Here is a 17,683-nt window from a genome sequence, read left to right as displayed (position 1 = left end):
CTTTTTGTCCAGTGGTGTCTGCTCATTTCATACAGTCTGTGTTGCTTCCACTCCCAGCTGGTAGTGCTTTGCTGACTGCAGCACACTGTACACTCCATGGGTCACTCTGGACAGAAGTCATGTCTTGTTTATTGAAAGAAGCTTCCTGAACAGTGTGAAGTGTGCCCTTCATTCCCATACAGTGGTTCTCAACTTTCCTAATGCTGCAGCTCTTTAATACACTTCCTCATGCTGTGGTGACCCTCAACCATAGCATTATTTTTGTGCTACTTCATAACTAATTTTGCTGCTGTTGTGAGTTGCACTGTAAATACCTGATATGAAGGATGGTCTCAGATGACCCCTGTGAAAGGGGTCATTCAATCCCCAAAGGGGTCGTCACCTACAGATTGAAAAACCACTGTCTTAAAGAGCATTTTATGTGGCTAAAAAAATGTTCTGGTTTCTTTGTTTTCCCATGATGTTAACATGTTGCACATCCTGCTGACAGCCTTTGCCTGAAACCACCCTGAGCCTTTTCTTGTATGTGTGCTCACCGTGCACATGTGTATGTGAATGCATGTGTATGCACAAGTGTGTGTGTGTGTGTGCACATGATTTTCATGTAAGTCTTCTGTGTGCATGTTGATGTGTGTGTGTGCACAGGTGTATATGCATGCATCAGTGTGTGCATGTGCAATTTTCATGTGTGTGCAAGTGTGTGCATGATTTTCATGTGTGTGTGTATGCTTATGTGTTCGCATGCACATGCTCAAGTTTGCATTTCTATGCATCTGTGTGTGGAGGCCAGAGGTCAGCCTCCAGGTGTCTGTCCACCTTGCTTTTTTCATTGGCTGGTAACTCACCAACAAGGCTAGGGTGATTGGCTAGGGAGCTCCAAGGCTCTTCCTGTCTCCATCTCCCTAACTCTGGGATTGCAACCATGTGTCACCACTCCTGGCATTTTACATGAGTTCTGGGTATGAACTTACATAACAAGAATTTTATCAACTGTACTGTCTCTCTAGCTCAGGGAACCATTTCCTAGTTCTTTTGGCATGTGAAAAGACAACATTTTTCCTTAAAAGCCATTTTGTTGTATTTTATTTATTGTGTGCACACATACACAGACATGGACACATACACTAAGATAGATGTGGAAGTCAGGAGACAACCTGTGGGAGTCAGTTTACTTCTTCCATAATGTGGGTCCCAGGGTTTGAACTCGGGTCACCAAGTTTGTTGGCAAACACCTTTACCTGCTGAGCCATCTTGATGGCCCAAGTGTGAGGATTTTCAAGGCCTCTAAGCCTGGCTGCTTTGTGTTTAGTGTTCCTCCTCTACAAGCAACCAGAAGGGCGTGGCTTGTACCCTGTGTCCAGGTGTGGCTGGCTTCTCTATCCCATCCCTCAGCTTGCAGCTCCTCTACCTTCCTTCTACATCTCTGAAGGCCACAGTGCCCCTGAGTTCTTGCCACTGGGTGCCAAGGCACGTCTTTAAATTCTCCTGATGGTGCCTCACTGCTCAATGTGCCCTTGACAGCAGCATTCATTTCTTGATTCCGAGATGAACAGAACACGTTTCCTACCATGAATCCCAAACTTCTCCTAGGTGTTCCCATTGCTTGGTCCAGAATCTTGCCCCTTATCTCATTGGCTTGTCCTGGCATCACCCCAATCTTGGTATCAAAATGTGTGTTGGTGAGATATTGCCATGTGACACATGATCAGATAGTACAGTGGCTTCAAGTTTTCAAAAGTCACAAGTTAGGGTCTCACAGTTGCTGTGGCTACAGAGGCTCAAGCTAGGAAGCTTCCATGAGGAAGAAGTTGTGCCCAAGAGATGTGTTGGGGTTATTGAAAATGTGGGTTTATTGAGTGACCTAGAAGTCAGACATGTAAGGTCTCAGGACTTCAGGAAAGAGGGAGGCAATGATATAAGGTCCAGTTACTGTTTGAGTAGAGCACCTTGCTGAGGACCCCCAGCCCTGCACCAGAAGTAGGGGCGGTTCCTCGGGGTGGCATCCTCTTGTCTGAGGGCTGGGCACTCCAGTTGGCCAGTTTTCTAGCTCCTTCTTAGAGTCAGTTTAAGAACAATGCAGAGCACAGGTGAGCATGGGAGACATGACACAGGGCCACCGATGGCCACAGCTTGCTACACGGTGGGCCAGGTCCCAAGGATGTAATGTCACGTGGGCCACATTCTCAGGTTCAGCTAGAGGAGGATACAATTCCAAGTTCTTCCAGGGGCAGGGATCTCTTGGTTCTTCGAGGTCACTGGGACCTGGGGCTTGTGCTCCTCACGAACTGCCAGCCAGAGGCTGCCTCATCCTCCTCCAAGTGGCTTCTGCATAGGACAACTTCACACATGGCTTATCAGAGTGAGCCAAATGAAGGATCCAGAGCAAATGCCGTGAATCTAATCCTGGAAGTGACTGTATCACTTTTATCATGTCAGTTTGATCAAGAAACAAATCACTAGACGCTTTCTCTAAGCATCTGTGAAGAGTGGCATTAACGCAGAAGTGTGCGCCTCTTCTGATAACAGCTTTCTATTTGAAGAAATAAAAGAGATCTCATAGAGCAGGGGGCTGAGGCCCATAGCCAGGGCCCCCTGGAACTGGTGGAAGAGAGGAGGAAGAGATGGTAGGAGACAGGAAAGGGTAAGAATCTCAGTGATGTGCCTATGTGAGAAAAGGCCACAGAAGGCCGGGTGGTGGCCTTGGCTAGCCAGTAGCATCTGGTGAATGGCAGGTGGTACTGGGGTCAGCGGCAGCTGGCTGCAGCACAGGGAGCCCAGTCAGGGCTGGCTGGATCGCTGGGGCCTCTCTGATAGTTCTCAGTTGTCATCCTTTATGGAAGCTGTCACCTGAGACCATTCAGGGTGCACTCCTTTGTCTACAGGGCCAAGCTCAGAAATCGTGGGTCCCAGAGCCAGAGTCCATGGAGCTGGACCACCGACAAGGTAGGATGGGAAGATGAGAACATAACCTGCACAGACTGGCTTCTTGGAGTGGGGGTGGGTGGGTGGGTGGGTGGGTGCGTGGCTCACCTCCTCATTTGCTGAGACCTCCAGAGGGCATGGCCTAAATGACCCAGGACACTGAGCACAGAAGAAAACTGGAGAAAAGAGCTGCTTAGCCCTCCCTCTTCCAGGCCTAGAAGCTCTGACTTAATATTTTCTTGGGCTCCAGCATCTTTGGGTTAAGGCTAGGTTGTTAAAGGGTACTCCCATGTACCTACAAAATGCAGGGCTGTGGGACTACTAGGAGTTGTGGGTATATCAGGCCTGGCTGAACCCTGCTCAGGATGACATATGGGCTGGGGTTAGTGGCGAAGAGGGGTGTGCATCTATGCTCTGGGCACTGCGGAGAAGAGATGACAGGCTTGGGAAAAGAAAGGAGTCTTCTTCAGGTGTGGCTGAGCCAGCTCAGCTCTGAGAATGCTAACCCAGGTTAGCGAGGGGTAGCAAGCACAACAGGAAGACAGTACCGGGAGCATCAGGCTATTCCTGCAGCAAGCTTCCCAGTGACAGGAGTCACCCCAAGAGCTATTTTATGTCCTTGATTTCTGGGCTTTTCCTGGACTTCCTGACTCAGGAATTTGTACTTTTAGTGAGTGTGAGGGGCGTTTTGATATAAAGGTCAAAGTCAGAAAACACTGTTCGTGGTCCTTCCTTGCTCACAATAGTGAACAAAGCAGGCCTTACTCTGCCTACTTGACTGACAAATGGATGATTAGAGGTGTAATGAAATTTTAGCAAGGGCACATCAGATATTCTTTAATCCATCTATCCATTCATCTACCCATATTATCCCACCTCATCCTTTTATCCACCTACCTATCTCTCCTTCCCTCCCTCCTTCACATCCATCCATCCATCCATCCATCCATCCACCCACCCATCCACCCCATCCCCCATCCATCCATCCATCCATCCATCCATCCATCCATCCATCTATCCATCCAAGAACTCTGCCCCCTTCTTGTCACCACAGAGCCTGGCCCACTGCCAGACACAAGTAGGAAGAGGGTGTGCAGTGGACAAAGGTAATGACCTTTGCTCTCTGAGCCCAATAATACAGGACGTACTCAGGCCTGAAGTACTACCAACCCTGAAGGGTGGCAGAAGTCTAGGAAATTATTGTTACTTCATAATGACTCAGCAGATAAGGCAGCCAGGAGGGTAGGCTGGGGGCATGGTATCCCTGAACCTTGGGTTAGGAAAGGGTGGAGTGTGAAGTTCACCCCTGTACCGACGTTGTCTTCCTGGGGGTAGGTGATGCTTCAGCTGACGAGGCAGGTGCAGTGTATTCTGTTCCTTCTACCTCAACCCCTATTCTTTCAGCCTCAGTTGTCCCTGGAGGCCCCACTGTTAGGCTGTCTTCTTTGGTCAGATCCCAGGAGGGAAGTAGGGCCACCTGGCTCCAGGACACAGCTTCTCTTTTTGACTTTTGAGTGTGATAAACACACACAACAGAGTGGACAACAGAGTAGAGTAAGACAGTCAGGAGGAAGTTGGGGGGAAGGGAAGAGAACCCAGTTTTCTTTGTCTCTCTCCCTGGGGAAGCACCCACCCCACTTCCAGTAGGGCACAGGGTTCTGGCACTACCCCTCATGAAAGCTGAGCAGGGCTCTCAACAGGGCAAGAAACTGACAATGGTGAAACCTGATGTTTGCATCAGCCTGTCGTCAAAGCCTGACTGGTGACCGCGAAGCAGTGGAGCAGCAGCCAGGGTCTGTGAAAGTAGGAAGGAACATTCCCCCTGCCCCATCCGTGGTGCGGACCGGATCCCTGTGGTGCAGAGATGTTTTTTAAACAGCAAGTTAGAATGCAGCATGAAATCTGATTTCGTTTATACACAAAAGCAAAACAAACTGCCTGTTGTAGACTGAGAGACTCTTCTGGACTATTTAAGGGCGGGAAGCTAACCAAGTACTTCCAGCTGGCTCCTGGGACTAAGGATGAGGGCAAGCTGTGAGGACCATTGGGGACTCTCATGCACGCCACATGCACTGGAAGACATATCACCATACCGCTTAGAGAAAATGCTCCTGGTTAGCTCCATCCATGGCTATCAATTGTCACATACAGCCTGTAGTTGTAATGAGAGGAGATGGTTGTCTTGGCTTGGATGAGGTGTTGTTATTCCATGGGCTTTGATATTCTTCAGCCACCTGTTTGTGTTTTCCTTTACCGGGGGACTCAAATGTTCTGGCCATCACGGAATATTGAGGAATGCCTGAGACTGGCCCCTTACATGGACTTTACCTGTGTGACCCTCTCCCCTTATTTAGGAGAAAAAAGAAGGCTTTGTGGAGCTCACATTGAGGTAGAAAGGGAAAAGCCAGGGCTGTGTGGACAGTGTCAGGTGTTGAGCAGAGCCCTGGCCAGCCAGCTTGGGGCCGGTAACAGGAGATGTAAGGGAGAAGAGAGGAGGGTGGTGTCTGCACTTGAAGGGTCTGATTTCACTTTTAAGAAAGAGGAGTGGTGGAGGGTGGAAAGATGGATCAGCAGTCAAGAGCCATGGTTGCTCTTCCAGAAAACTGGGTTCGATTCCCAGCAGTATTGATACCCTCATGGTGGCTCACAACTGTCCTGACTCCAGTCTCAGGGAATCTGATACTCTCTTCTATCCTCTGTGGGCACTGTACACCTGAGGTGTATGGACTTATGTGCAGGCAGAACACCCATCTACATAAAACTAAAAAGGTTAAAAAAAATGTACAAAAGAAGGGAGTGCCACCAGGTAGTAGACCAGCCTGAGTGATGCTGAGAGGCAGGGTGTCTTAGGGTAAATAGGGAGGGAGGCAACAGCCCTTTGTTTGAGCCAGGCATGAGAGGAATGGAGGTCCATAGGCTGGGAGCAGCAGCCGTCCTTGGCAGCAGGAGTTTTGGGGTGATGCAAGTGGGAATGAGAACAGTAGCCATTAGTGGGTCTGAGATCTAGGGGAGGTGGCTAAAATGGAAGGCAGAAGACGTGGTGGTGGGGGTGGGGGGGCAAAGACCCAATCTCGGACCCCATCCTGGCTCCCTGCAGCACCTGAAATTTGGCCAAGCCGAGAGCCATCTTTGCCATCGTCATATTTACTGGATTCATCTAATGATTTGTTGGGGTTCAAAGTGAGGAAGGGAACCAACCAAAGTGAGCTGGGGGACACTAATGCTCAGAGAAGCTGCATCTCCTGCTTAATGCAATTAGGCCTAATGAAGGCTGCACAAACCTGAGTCACAGCCCCTTTGGCCACAGCCTTAATGGGGGGGGGGAACAACACTATCCTGCGGAGGTTGGCCCACTGGTCTCCCTCTGTCCCCTCATCTCTCCTTTCTTACCTTGCCATGGGATTCTGTGGTTTCTCTATTCCACCTCCTTGTCTGTCTCTGTCTCTCTGGCTTTGTCTACTTTCCCTTCCACTGGTCCCACTGTCACCTTTCCTGCCTCTGCTTCTCACACCGTCCTGTGCCTTCCTACCTCTCCTCCCCCCCGCTTAGGTACAACCACTTTGACAAGGACCCACCCAGACAACAAGGACGATTCCTGGAGAGCTGCCCACAGCCCCTTGGACAGCTCCAAATTCAAGTACCATTCAGGGCTCTCCCAGAGCCCTCGAGGCAGCCCCCTGGGCCAGGGCCACCTGGAGATCCCACCTCCACTACCGACTCCTACCAGCAGGACTTCTCTGGCCATGAGCTCCCAGTCTGAGGACCCGAAGAAGGTGGCATCCAGATACAGCTCGAGAGAGGCCAGGGAGACCTTCCAAGAGGGAGGTCTGGGGGAGGAAGGCCGGGACTCCAGGACCCTAGAGCAGAAGCCTCTGAGCCAGAAGGACAGCGTCATTCCTGAAAACATCCGTCACAAGTTTGGGAGCAAGGTGGTGGACCATCTGATCTCCGAGGAACAGGTGACAAAGCAGGGATGCGAGAGACTAAGGGTGGGAGAGGGTTATCTTGGAGACTTTTAATGAGGGGGTATGAAACCTACTCCTGGAAAGGGTCCCCATACTGTTAGAAAGTGGCATTTTCTGAGACCTGCTACTCATTAGGCATTGGGCGCTGTCTTAACCGTGTGTGTGTGTGTGTGTGTGTGTGTGTGTGTGTGTGTGTGTGTGTGTGACAACTATGAAGAGAGAAGTTTTTACTCCCACTTCATAGGAAGTCCAAGGTGAGAGGGGCTGAGTAAGCTAACCACACGTACCCAGCCATGTGGGATGAGGGTCCCCCAAAGGGCTGACAGCTCTAGGTGCTGCTGCTGCTGAGTTTGCAGTTACAAGTCTGTTGTTTGCATTAGACATTTTCAATCTGAAAACATCCCCTAAGGGGGTCAGCATCTGAGGATAGTCTGTGCATGCTGGATCTCAGAGAGCCAGGTTTGGATCGTCGCTCTAACTTCTGTAGGCCAGGTGACTCATTAATCTGCTTTCTGTCTCCAGCTTTATTCAGTCTCTAGATCTGCAAAACAGAGTACCCAAACTGGTCAGGCTGTTAAATCCATGGCATGTATACCACAAGTCTCCTAGCCCTACTCATGGCAGACATAACTAATCGATCTTGGCACTCTTTTCCACCTGCTTTGAACTAGATTTCACCTGCCAATTTTAGTCAAAGGATAAGCTCCTCTCTTACTTTGGCATTCTGCAACACTTAAAAAAAGATTTAAAAAATATTTTATTTATGCTCATTCATATATGCCTGCATGCCAGAAGAGGGCATCAGATCCCATTATAGATGGTTCTAAGCCACCACATGGTTGCTGGGAACTGAACCTGAGTCCTCCTCTGGAAGAGAAGCCAGTCCTTTTAACCACTGAACCATCTCTCCTGACCCCTGAGACATCATATCAACCTTTGTGTGAGCAGCAGCATTGTGTGGTCAGCAAGGCAGAGATTATTGCTTCCACTTAAACAGAGGGTGACTGGGACCAAGGGAGGTGTTGTATGTGAGGTGCTCAGAGCGACAAGGTTGGTAGATCCATTCTGTAAAAAGTGAGGGTTAGGGCCTTCCCCAGCTTGCCTTCATTTGTTATCTCAAAGCACAACAAACCTATCCTTAAGACACCCTGGGGCTGGGTTAGGACAATGCTCCATTGAAGACAGCTGTGGCCACTCATTGCCGCTCTTGGCCTTTGGAAGACACAGTTTCTGTTTAGCCAGATCTGCCCTCCACCCATGTTTTACAAGTAGGGAAACTGAGGCCCAGAGGGTCCCCAAGACCCACCAAAGGCAAGAGCCACTCACTCTGTGTCAGAACTGGTCTCATACTCAGGTTTCCTGCCTCACAGGCCCAGACTTGACCTTGTGGGCCTTGGTTTCCTTCTTGGTATAAGGAAGGCATCATCGGTCTCAGCGTAAACAAAGAAGTTCGGCTTGTGGGATGCCTTGGCAGTAGGCAGAAAGTTGGGGCTCTAGGGTTCCCCAGCTGTGTGAACTAGGGGAGTCTGGCTTCTCAAAGTCCTGTTTCTTCATTTTTCTAAAATGGTGGGGGCAGACTCAGCTTCTGAAGCCCCTCTTCCTGAGGGTCAGGGGCTCAGTGGATGTAAGACTGTAACCATCGCTCAAGTCTGAACACTGGGAGGTGGGAATGAATGTGGGGGATGTAGAGCTTGCCCTGGGGGCTGCAGTCTGCAGTGGGGACGGCAGGGTAGGAGGGAGAGGATGTATACTTACCTTTCCATCTCTTGTCTCCTGTCCTTGCCTCAACCATTAGGCTCAAAGGGCCATTGGTGAAATCTTTGAGAACCAGAAGAGGTCAAGCTCATGGCCTAGCAGGGTCCAGAGCCCCGTGAAAATCTCCTCCATCTTCTCAGACTACTATGACCTGGGCTACCACATGCGGTCCAACTTGTTTCAAGGTCAGGTTAAAAGGCAAGGGTGGGGTTGCGAGCATGTGTGGTCCCCAGGACATTGGGCACAGATGGCCTTTGGGATGTCTACCTTACCTGGGCCTTAAGGTCCAAAGGGACAGTTCTACAGACAGACATGTTACAAGCACCTAAGGCATCCTCCATGCTGGCATGTCCTATGGGAGTACTAGGACCATCTAGTCCTTGGCAGGTGTGTCCTCACTGTGCAGGTGACTCAGCTCACTTAGCAGTGAGGCTCTCCTACACTGGACACCTTTGGGTCCCTAGTCTGAAAGCAGGAGGCCTAGGTCCTCCTGACCTGACACCTTTGGTGACAGTGACAATAGCAGCTTTCTTGGGTTCAAAGGTTAGCTTGGCCACTCACTAACCGGGGATGATTGTGAACAAGAAACCTCCACCTCTCTGAACCTCTGCCCCGTCCTTTGGCATCTGGGTTGATAAAGACAGTGTGGCTCTTATTGCCATGGCAGGATTCCAGGACAGGAGGTTGACAGGGCATTCATTTTTTTTTTTTTCCTGGAGCCTGGTGGTGACACTCCCTGAGGGGAAAAGACAGGTGGGTTGAAGAGGTACCATTTCGAGAAGGATACCTTGGCCCTGTCCAGTCCTGTCTGGCTCAGGAATACCATGAGCTGCTCATGTCACAGCTGGGCTTGCAGCCAAGAGCTTAAGACCTCTTTGTCATCTGATGAGAAGCGGGACTCAAAATGGTGGTCCCTGGGGGGGGGGGGGTAACAGGATTCTCAGGGTTATCCTCCATTGCATGGGATATGGAGTACACAGTGAGCATACAGGGTTCCTCCTTGCACCTTCTCAGCTCAGCTTCACCACCAAGAGTCCACTTTAACTGGCTCTCCTCCCTCTAGCTGTCTCTAGGGCTCCCAGGGTCTGGCAGACCTCTTTTCCCTGGCTTGGGTCCCTGTCACCCAAGGAACCAGACATGCATTGGGAGCTTTTCTGGGTTTTTCTTTGAGCCTGAGGAAGAGATGACACAGGAGGAGAGAGGCTAGACCTGCTCAAACTGCTGTCTCTCTTTTGGAGCTTGGGATTCCACTTTCTCTTCGACGCTGGTCACCAAAGAGTTCTTACCCACCACATTATAAAAATGTGTGTATGAGTCTAAGAGAATACTGTTCTTAAGAATCCATGTCCCCCCTCACCCAGCCGAGGCTAGTGGAAATGTGCCAGGGGTGAGCAGGGACCAGCTTCTGCCAGCTCACAAGGCTAGGCTCACAAGGGTCCATTGTTGGGTTTTCCTGAACTGACTGGCATATAAATGGCAACTGAAAACTAGGTGGGAGCAGCTTGTACTCGGAGACTGGAGCCAGAATGAGGGCTTCGGGCTGCTAGCATTCTAAGCATGTGACTGTCGGTGTCGGTGTCAAGGTCCACCCAACTGGGATTCACCTTGGCACTTGCCAATGGGAGTTAGTGAGGTGTGGCCACATCCATGCAAGGGGAAAAAAAAAAAAAAAAAGCCAAAGAGAGCAGTCTGGGTCATGGATCCTAGAAAGTCTTTTTCTGGGGCAAAGTAGGAGACTAAGGTAGTGTGGGAGACAGGGAAAGGAGTTTGTTCAATTTGAGTAAAGGACTGCTCCAATGCAGGGTGGTGAAGGACACAGAGAGGGGGTCATGGGGGTGGGACTGGGTAAGGCAGACACAGGCATGGTGATGAAGAAGAGTGGTAAACATCCAGGAGGGACCCAAGATGGTGGTCTGGTGTGCTTGTTAGCCTTCTGTTACTGTAACAAGTGCCCAGAATAATCAACTCATAAAAAGGCAAACTAGGTGTGGGGGTTATAGGGCTGTTATCCCAGCACTCAGTAAGCAGAGGCAGGAGTTCCAGGTTAGCCTTGGTGAAAAGAATAAACCCATTTTCAAACAAGCAAACACATAAAAAACCAAAACAACAACAACAACAAATAGAGCAAAGCTTTATTGTGGCTCGTGGTTTTGAAGGCCATCTAGGCTATGATCAGTTGGCCTCTGGCTTTTTTGGGCCTTTGGTGAGGCAGAAAGAACATCATGATTGAGAAGTGAAAACAGGAAAAAAAAAAGGTAGGCAAGATCCTATTATCCCATTGATGTTCCCCCTCTCCATCCAGTGACCTGAAGTCTCCAAGTAGATCCCACCTTGGTTTCTGCCATCTTCCAATAGTGTGAAACTGGGGGCTAAGCATTTGGCACTGGGCCTTTGGAAGACATTTCAGGTCTAAGTTTGTCTACGTTTCTGGGCTGGTGCCCTGTACGTATGCATGTGGCAGCTCTGCCCCAGGCACAGGAGTGTGGGCATTGTGTAAGGATGGAGCAGTTGAGCAAATGGAGCTAGCTAAGGAATGGACTTGGGTGTGAGAGCGGCGTTATGGCTGATTTCAAAGCAGCTGACCCAAGCAACCTGCAGAACAGCTTCCTGGTTGTGGAGCCATAACCTTCCAGGAGGAGCAGGCTTTGCTGAGTCATGGATGTAATCCTTTCTGCTCTCTCAGGCTTGCTTTAAGCCCTTAATCCACCCCAGGTCCACTCCTGTTGGCAGTGAGAGGGCTTCTTTCCTAATTGCTTTGTGTGGAGTATTTATCTCTCCCAGAGTCCCATCTTCCCCCAGGGACAAGCGGGTGTCCACCCTCAGATTTCCAAGTGTGGGAGGCTCTGGTTCCCGTCTCCATCCACCTGTCTAGTATTCCACTGTGGCCGCTTATTTACTGTAAGGTGTCTGGGAACTCACAAGTTTCTGCATCCAACACCACCACCAAGGTCCTGGATTTCTAGGCCCTTGACTGTTTCATGCCAATCTTAGGATCACTTAGACAATTTCCGTGAAAACCCTCTTTGAGTTTTTGGTGGGAGCACGTTGACTCGATGAATCACTTCAGGGGCAATTGTCAGTGTGGTACTAATTCAGTTACCAATTTATCAGTGTGCTACACAGCTCCTCCCACTAGAATCTTCCCTCAGCATTTTGTAATTTGGGGTAAGAATATCTTATTTTGCCATTCATTGCAAATGTTTTTTTTTTTCTTTGTCTTTGTTCTGAGAGAGGATATATAGTCTAGGCTGGCCCAGAACTCAAGAGTAACTCTCTTACCCTCAGCTTTCCAAGTGTTTCTCTATTTTAAATGATATTAGAAAAAAAAAAAAAAAGATAATCTCTGGGGCTGGGGGCACAGCTAAGTGGCAAAGCGTTCACTCAGCATGTTTGAGAACCCCGGGTCAGTCTCCAGAATAAAAAATTTAAAAATAAATGAAACATTACACTTTATATTTTTGCTACTAGTCTATGCAAGAGTCATTTTATTCATTTGATTATTTATCTAGTTACTTACCTATTTTCAATGCTGGGGATCAAACCTCAGCTAGGTAAATATTCTCCCACTGAGCTACATGGCCAGCACAGCCATTTATATTTTTATTTTTATATATTAATCATACCTAGAAGCTCATATAATTCCAATAATTATGGATTCTCTGGACCTTTTTGAATAATTATAGTCAGCTGGCCATAAATATAAATGTATCTATCTATCTATCTATCTATCATCTGTTTATCTTTATGTATATATAAAAGTTTGTTACTGGAGGCTGAGTGGTGGCTTCACGAATATTAGATAATCACTCGGCCTGAGCCTTCTTTTTCCTTGGAGGCAAGGCCTTGCTAAGTTACTCTAAGTGGCCTTGAGGTCACTCCTGCCCAGGCGAGCCTCAGGCTTATCAACCTCCTGCTTCAGTTTCCCGAGTAGCTGGGTTTGCGGGCCTGTGCCGCCACCCCACAGGACCTCCTTGCTTGTAAGAGAGTTTTAAATTGGGGTTAGGAGGGGCCCTGCTATTCCTAGATTGTTTCTTAACCCTTTCAAATTCTGACTGGACATTGAGTTTGCTAACTGCTTATTACTGCTGGCTTTTAGATGAGCCTGGATTCTTTTCTCATTTGTCTAGGCATGTAGTAAATCACACGACTGGTTTCCTCACAGTAAACCAGGCTTCTTATCTTGCAAGCTCCAGGCCAATGAGAGACACTGTTTGAAAAAACAAGGTGGATGAAGTTAAAGAAACTACAGCCAAGATGGTCCTTTGCTCTCCAAGTATACACAAACACATGCGCAACCCCCCCACATGCATAAATACACACACATGTGCATATAACAGACACCTATACACACAAAGACACACAAGTGCACACACACTCACATTCATAAAAACATTAACATGCACAAGGACACACAAGTGCTCACACACATACACACAGATACACACAAACACAAAGAGTACACATGGACACCCATGTACATAAAGATACCCAGTACACACACACACACACACACACACACACACACACACACACACACACACACACTCCACGGTGAATTAGAATTGTGTAGCCAGTACAGATGGGGCCTCCAAAGCAATGGAAAGTACCTGAGTAGTCTGGGTCTAGCTTTGGCTTGGACTGGAAAGAGCTTTGCCCCCAGGGCCAGCATTCCTGAGGAGGAGAGGGTGACCCCTAAAAGGCTGAAGTGTGACAAGGGTTTGAAACCAAGCACAGTGCTCCTACTGTCACCCCATGTCCCCAGCACTGCTCTTTGATGTTTGGAGGTGTTTTTGGTGCTGCTCCTGCTGGTGTTTGACAACCCACCCTCTGAAAGCCTGGGAGTGTGACTTCTCAGGGCCTCGGGGTTGTACCCCTCTCTACTGCCTGTGGCTGGGTTACAGAAACTTGGGGTTCCCTGAACTGGGGGAGGAGGAGGGTACAGCTGGCCCACCTGTGCTCTGTTGTGGTTTTCTCCTAACTCTGAGGCAGTGCATAAGCTCCTGAAGTAAGCCCTAATTCCATCTAATTAGATTTATTCTGAAAGGTGAGAAGTGGGCATTATCTCTGCCTTGGGGAAATCTTAAAAGCCAAAATGATCCTTTTAAATTATGCAGGTCATCACCCCCACCCTCAAATCTAACCATTTACAGTCTCACCAAAGGCCTGCTTTCAAGTTCTGTCCAAAGGCTTTGGTCTCCAGTTGTCATCAGGGCTGAGGGCTTCGGACCAAACCTCCAATTCATTCTGTTCCATAAGCTTTACAAGCTATAGACACCAAACTTGAAAATTCACTTTTCAGAGTGATTTCTACCTTGATGGCATCATCCTCAGAGAAGCAACCGGCAGCCTTGAACATTGTCAGGACGTGCTTCACAGCCCAGCCCAAGGCTACTTTTGCAGAGCTGCTCCTGAGCTTGCAAATCCTCTTTTGGCTGGAGGCTTTGTGTTTGTCTAATAGGAGAGGCCTGTTAATAACTTCTGCACAAACCCTGTCAGTCTCTATTAACACTCTTTGCTTGATCTATTAATTAGTGAAAGACGAACCTCTAAATCCTTCCCATGGTAGCAGCCTCATCAATTTCTCTCTTGACCTTGGCATATCTACTCAGATGCTTGCAATGAAACAAGGTTAGAACCATGGTGCTACCTCAGAGAATTAGTTACACACACACACACACACACACACACACACACACACACACTCACTCACTCACACACATTAAAATTTTAAAAATGTGCATATGAGGAGGTGGGCACACACATATCATAGCATGCCTGTGGTGGGTCAGAGCATAATTTGCAAATATTAAATCTCGAATTTTCTTGAGTCCCAGGGATCGACTTTAGGTCACAGACTTGGCAGCAAGCCCCTATACCTGTTGAGCCATAGTGCCAGCCTCCATTATTTATATTTTTTCTACTGCTGTTGGCTACAGGCTATTTTGTCTGATATCAATGTAGCAAGGCCAGCTTGTGTTCAGCTGACATTTAGCTAGCATATCTTTTTCTATCCTTTCATACTTATCCTCTCCCTGTGTCCTTTTTTAAAGTATGCTTTAAATAATATAGGCCTGGAAATTATTTGCTCTGACAATCTGTTCTCTGTAACCAATGAACGAAGTCAGGTTTTATTTCTGTTGCTGATGTATTTGGGTCCATCCATGCTTTCTTTGTGTTTTTCTTATGCTTTTTAAAAATTTGTATGAGCTTTCTTCTTATTTCCCCCCAAATGAGATTTTTTTTTTTTTTTTTTTTTTTTTTTTTTTTTTTTTTTTTTTTGTCCTTTCTCACAGTTCCTCTTTATTTTCTAGCTCTTGCTGAAATTTTTAGCTGCACAGCAGACAAATCCTGTGCAGTCTCAGGACAATAGCGGCGGTTTCCATTCTCCTGTCTCCTTCTTGGTGCTGTGTCCACCACATTGTCCTGTTGTAATATCACAAAGTTGAACTTCCTGTCCCAGCTCTTTGCTTTCCAACTGTGTGGATTTGTATAGTCTCCCTCAGTCTGTGCTTCAGCGGTGAAGTGGGGACACCTGCTTCCTAGGAAGACTGATTCAATGGGCAAGTTCTGGGGAAATGTCTGGAATTATTCTTAGGTCCTGTTAAATTCTGAGGAAACATCTGGAATTATTTTTAGCTCCTGGTAAGTCTACACACACACACACACACACACACACACACACACACACACACACACACATACATACACACACACACACACACACACACACACACAGCGGGTTGGTAGCATGGTTCAGTGTAGAACTCTGGCCTAGTGCAGTACTTTTCCTGCCTGTCACATTGATTGAACTGAGGTCTAGAAGATCAGTCAACAGGCCTTTGGGTGTGTCTGGGAGGCAGTTTCCAGAGGCATCAACTAAGTGTGTGTCAGGGGTGGCGGGTGTCTACCCTGGATGTGTGTGGCACCTTTCATGTCTCCTGGCTTCCGTGAGCTTCTCTCTTCCCACACCCTTATGGGCACCTTGAACTGAAAGCTCTGGAACCCTGGGCCACAAACACTTCTTTGCTCCCTTTAGTTGTTTGGCTCAGGCAGTTTGTCACAGTGACGGGAAACTGATTGACACAATGGCTGGTGTCAGAGGTGTGAATTCCTTGCTGTGACTAAACCTGAGCATAGGATTCTGAAACTAGCTTGTGGAAGGAATCCGGAGAAGTTTGGAGTTTTGAGCCAGAGGAACCCCGCCCCCTCCCACCCACCCCCACTCCCACTCCCCCTTCAGGGGACTACAAGCTCAACCAAAGAGTGATCCTCAGGGAAGCCGAGGAGTGCATGCCACCAGTGAAAATGTAAACAGTGGCCTGTTCTGCTGTGTTCATGGAAACAAGGATTCTCCTGGGAACTGAGCTAAAGACGTTCATGCTACAGTCTGACAAAGAATGTGTCTACGTTCCATGTCCTGAGAGTTTGGGGGAAGCTGAGTTTAAGGATGGGCTGAAAAGACCACATCTCCTCATGTATGCCCAGAGTCTGAAGCTTGGAGAGGTTAAACACTGAGGCCATGCTGAACGCTCCCACCCCCCTTCTCATCCATGCCCACCGCCCACAGAGGAAACTGGGTAGAATATACGGCGTCCGGCTGCATTAACCTTCGGTGACTTGGGGATTTCTTCTTGGTGTCTGACAGGCGCACCTCTGGAGACAAAGAGCCTCATGAAGGCTTCCTACACGCCGGAGGTGATTGAGAAGTCGGTGAGGGATGAAGAGCACTGGCATGGCAGGAAGACGGACGAGCTGGGTAGGTGGAAGCTGGCCTGAGGGGGTGGCCCTCTCCTCCATGGGCAGGGTGGGTGGCTGCACGGTGCAGAGCCCGAGGTGGAGTCCTGCGGGTAGACTTGAAGAGGCATGGGTCACAGCCACTAGGGTCTGTCCGTACCCCCTGGAAGCTGCTGGCTCCTGTGATGGCTCCTCTTCTGTCCCCTGCAGGTCGGTGGCACCAGAAAAATGCTATGAACATGAACTTGCAGAAAGCGCTGGAAGAGAAATATGGAGAGAAGAGCAAATCCAGGGGCAAGTAGTTGAAAGGACGTTGGAAGGAAGCTCAAGGAGAGTGCTGCCAATAAAGAGCGCAAGGCTCTGGTCTGAGCCCCACCCCTGTGTGCTGTTGTTGCTCTCCATGCCAGGATGGGGGACCCCTGCATGGGGCTGTAGGAACAGCTAAGGAAGACAGAAGCCATGAGCAGCCAGGATGCCCAGACCTCTCCTCTTTATGCCTTTCTCCATGAGCTCGGGAAGAGTCGGGGGAGTTGAGCCAGTGTGTCCTGGGTGACGGGTCCTCTACTGACCACTGCTAGGTTGTACCCTGCATGTGGGCCTGCAGCTGATTTGAATTGTTTCTAGATGCCTGTTCCTCCCACATGAGACCACAGACTTCAAAGACATTGTCCATGCCATCCGTCTCTTTGAATCTAGGAGTAGATATGATGGGGCTCTCATGGGCACAAAGTGATTGGCTCAGAAATGGGCATGTGGGTCCGTTTGGGTCAGTGAGGTGGATGACAAGGTATAGCTGTGAGATGCTGCCTGGGAAACACTGTTCTGAGCTGGGGATAAAGGCAGAGTATTTGTTATTCCTAACATACTAAGAGAGAGGTCAGGAAGCCATGCAGATGAACTTGGTAGACTTTCTAGAACCAGAGGAACTGTGGGCAGTTCAGCACAGCCTGAGTCTTCCTGGACCTCCCAGAATCCACCCAACTCTGGGCCACAACAGGAATTGGTACTATGGATGGGATGGGTACCACATCTGGCATGGTACCACAGTTGAGAAGGATACTACAGCTGGGATGGGTACCATATCTGTAATGGCACCACAATTGGGAAAAGTACTACAGTTGGGAAGGGTTACACAACTGAGATGAGCATCATAGCAAGGATGAGTACTGCAGCTAGGGTGGTACCACTACTGGGATGCTTATTTCAATTTGGACGGATACATCAACAAGATTGGTCACCACAACTGAGGTGAGCATCACAGGTTGGATGAGTGCCACAGGTAGGGTAGGTACCATAGATGGGACAAA

The 17,683-nt window shown here is 48.7% G+C and overlaps 1 protein-coding gene across 1 annotated transcript; it reads left to right on the top strand.

Moving 5' to 3' along the window:
- Window positions 1–2,888: 2,888 nt before the first annotated feature.
- Tex33 (testis expressed 33) lies at window positions 2,889–16,784 on the top strand. The gene is made up of 5 exons (XM_051159335.1): window positions 2,889–2,943; window positions 6,472–6,881; window positions 8,683–8,827; window positions 16,288–16,398; window positions 16,587–16,784. Exons 1-5 carry the CDS (start codon window positions 2,922–2,924, stop codon window positions 16,676–16,678), a joined length of 780 nt encoding a protein of 259 aa, XP_051015292.1. The 5' UTR covers window positions 2,889–2,921; the 3' UTR covers window positions 16,679–16,784.
- The last annotated feature ends 899 nt before the right edge of the window (window positions 16,785–17,683 follow it).

The sequence above is a fragment of the Acomys russatus genome, chromosome 17 (genome assembly GCF_903995435.1).
Source record: "Acomys russatus chromosome 17, mAcoRus1.1, whole genome shotgun sequence".
In the NCBI taxonomy this organism is placed as follows: Eukaryota; Metazoa; Chordata; class Mammalia; order Rodentia; family Muridae; genus Acomys; species Acomys russatus.
This window is presented reverse-complemented; position numbering and strand designations above follow the sequence as displayed.

Bases quoted from the DNA above. Each gene is read 5' to 3' on its own strand.
- Tex33 (XM_051159335.1), top strand. From the start codon at position 2,922: ATGGAGCTGGACCACCGACAAG. The intron at 6,882-8,682 runs GTGACAAAGCAG...CTCAACCATTAG, and splicing joins ATCTGATCTCCGAGGAACAG to GCTCAAAGGGCCATTGGTGA. The intron at 16,399-16,586 runs GTAGGTGGAAGC...TGTCCCCTGCAG, and splicing joins CAGGAAGACGGACGAGCTGG to GTCGGTGGCACCAGAAAAAT.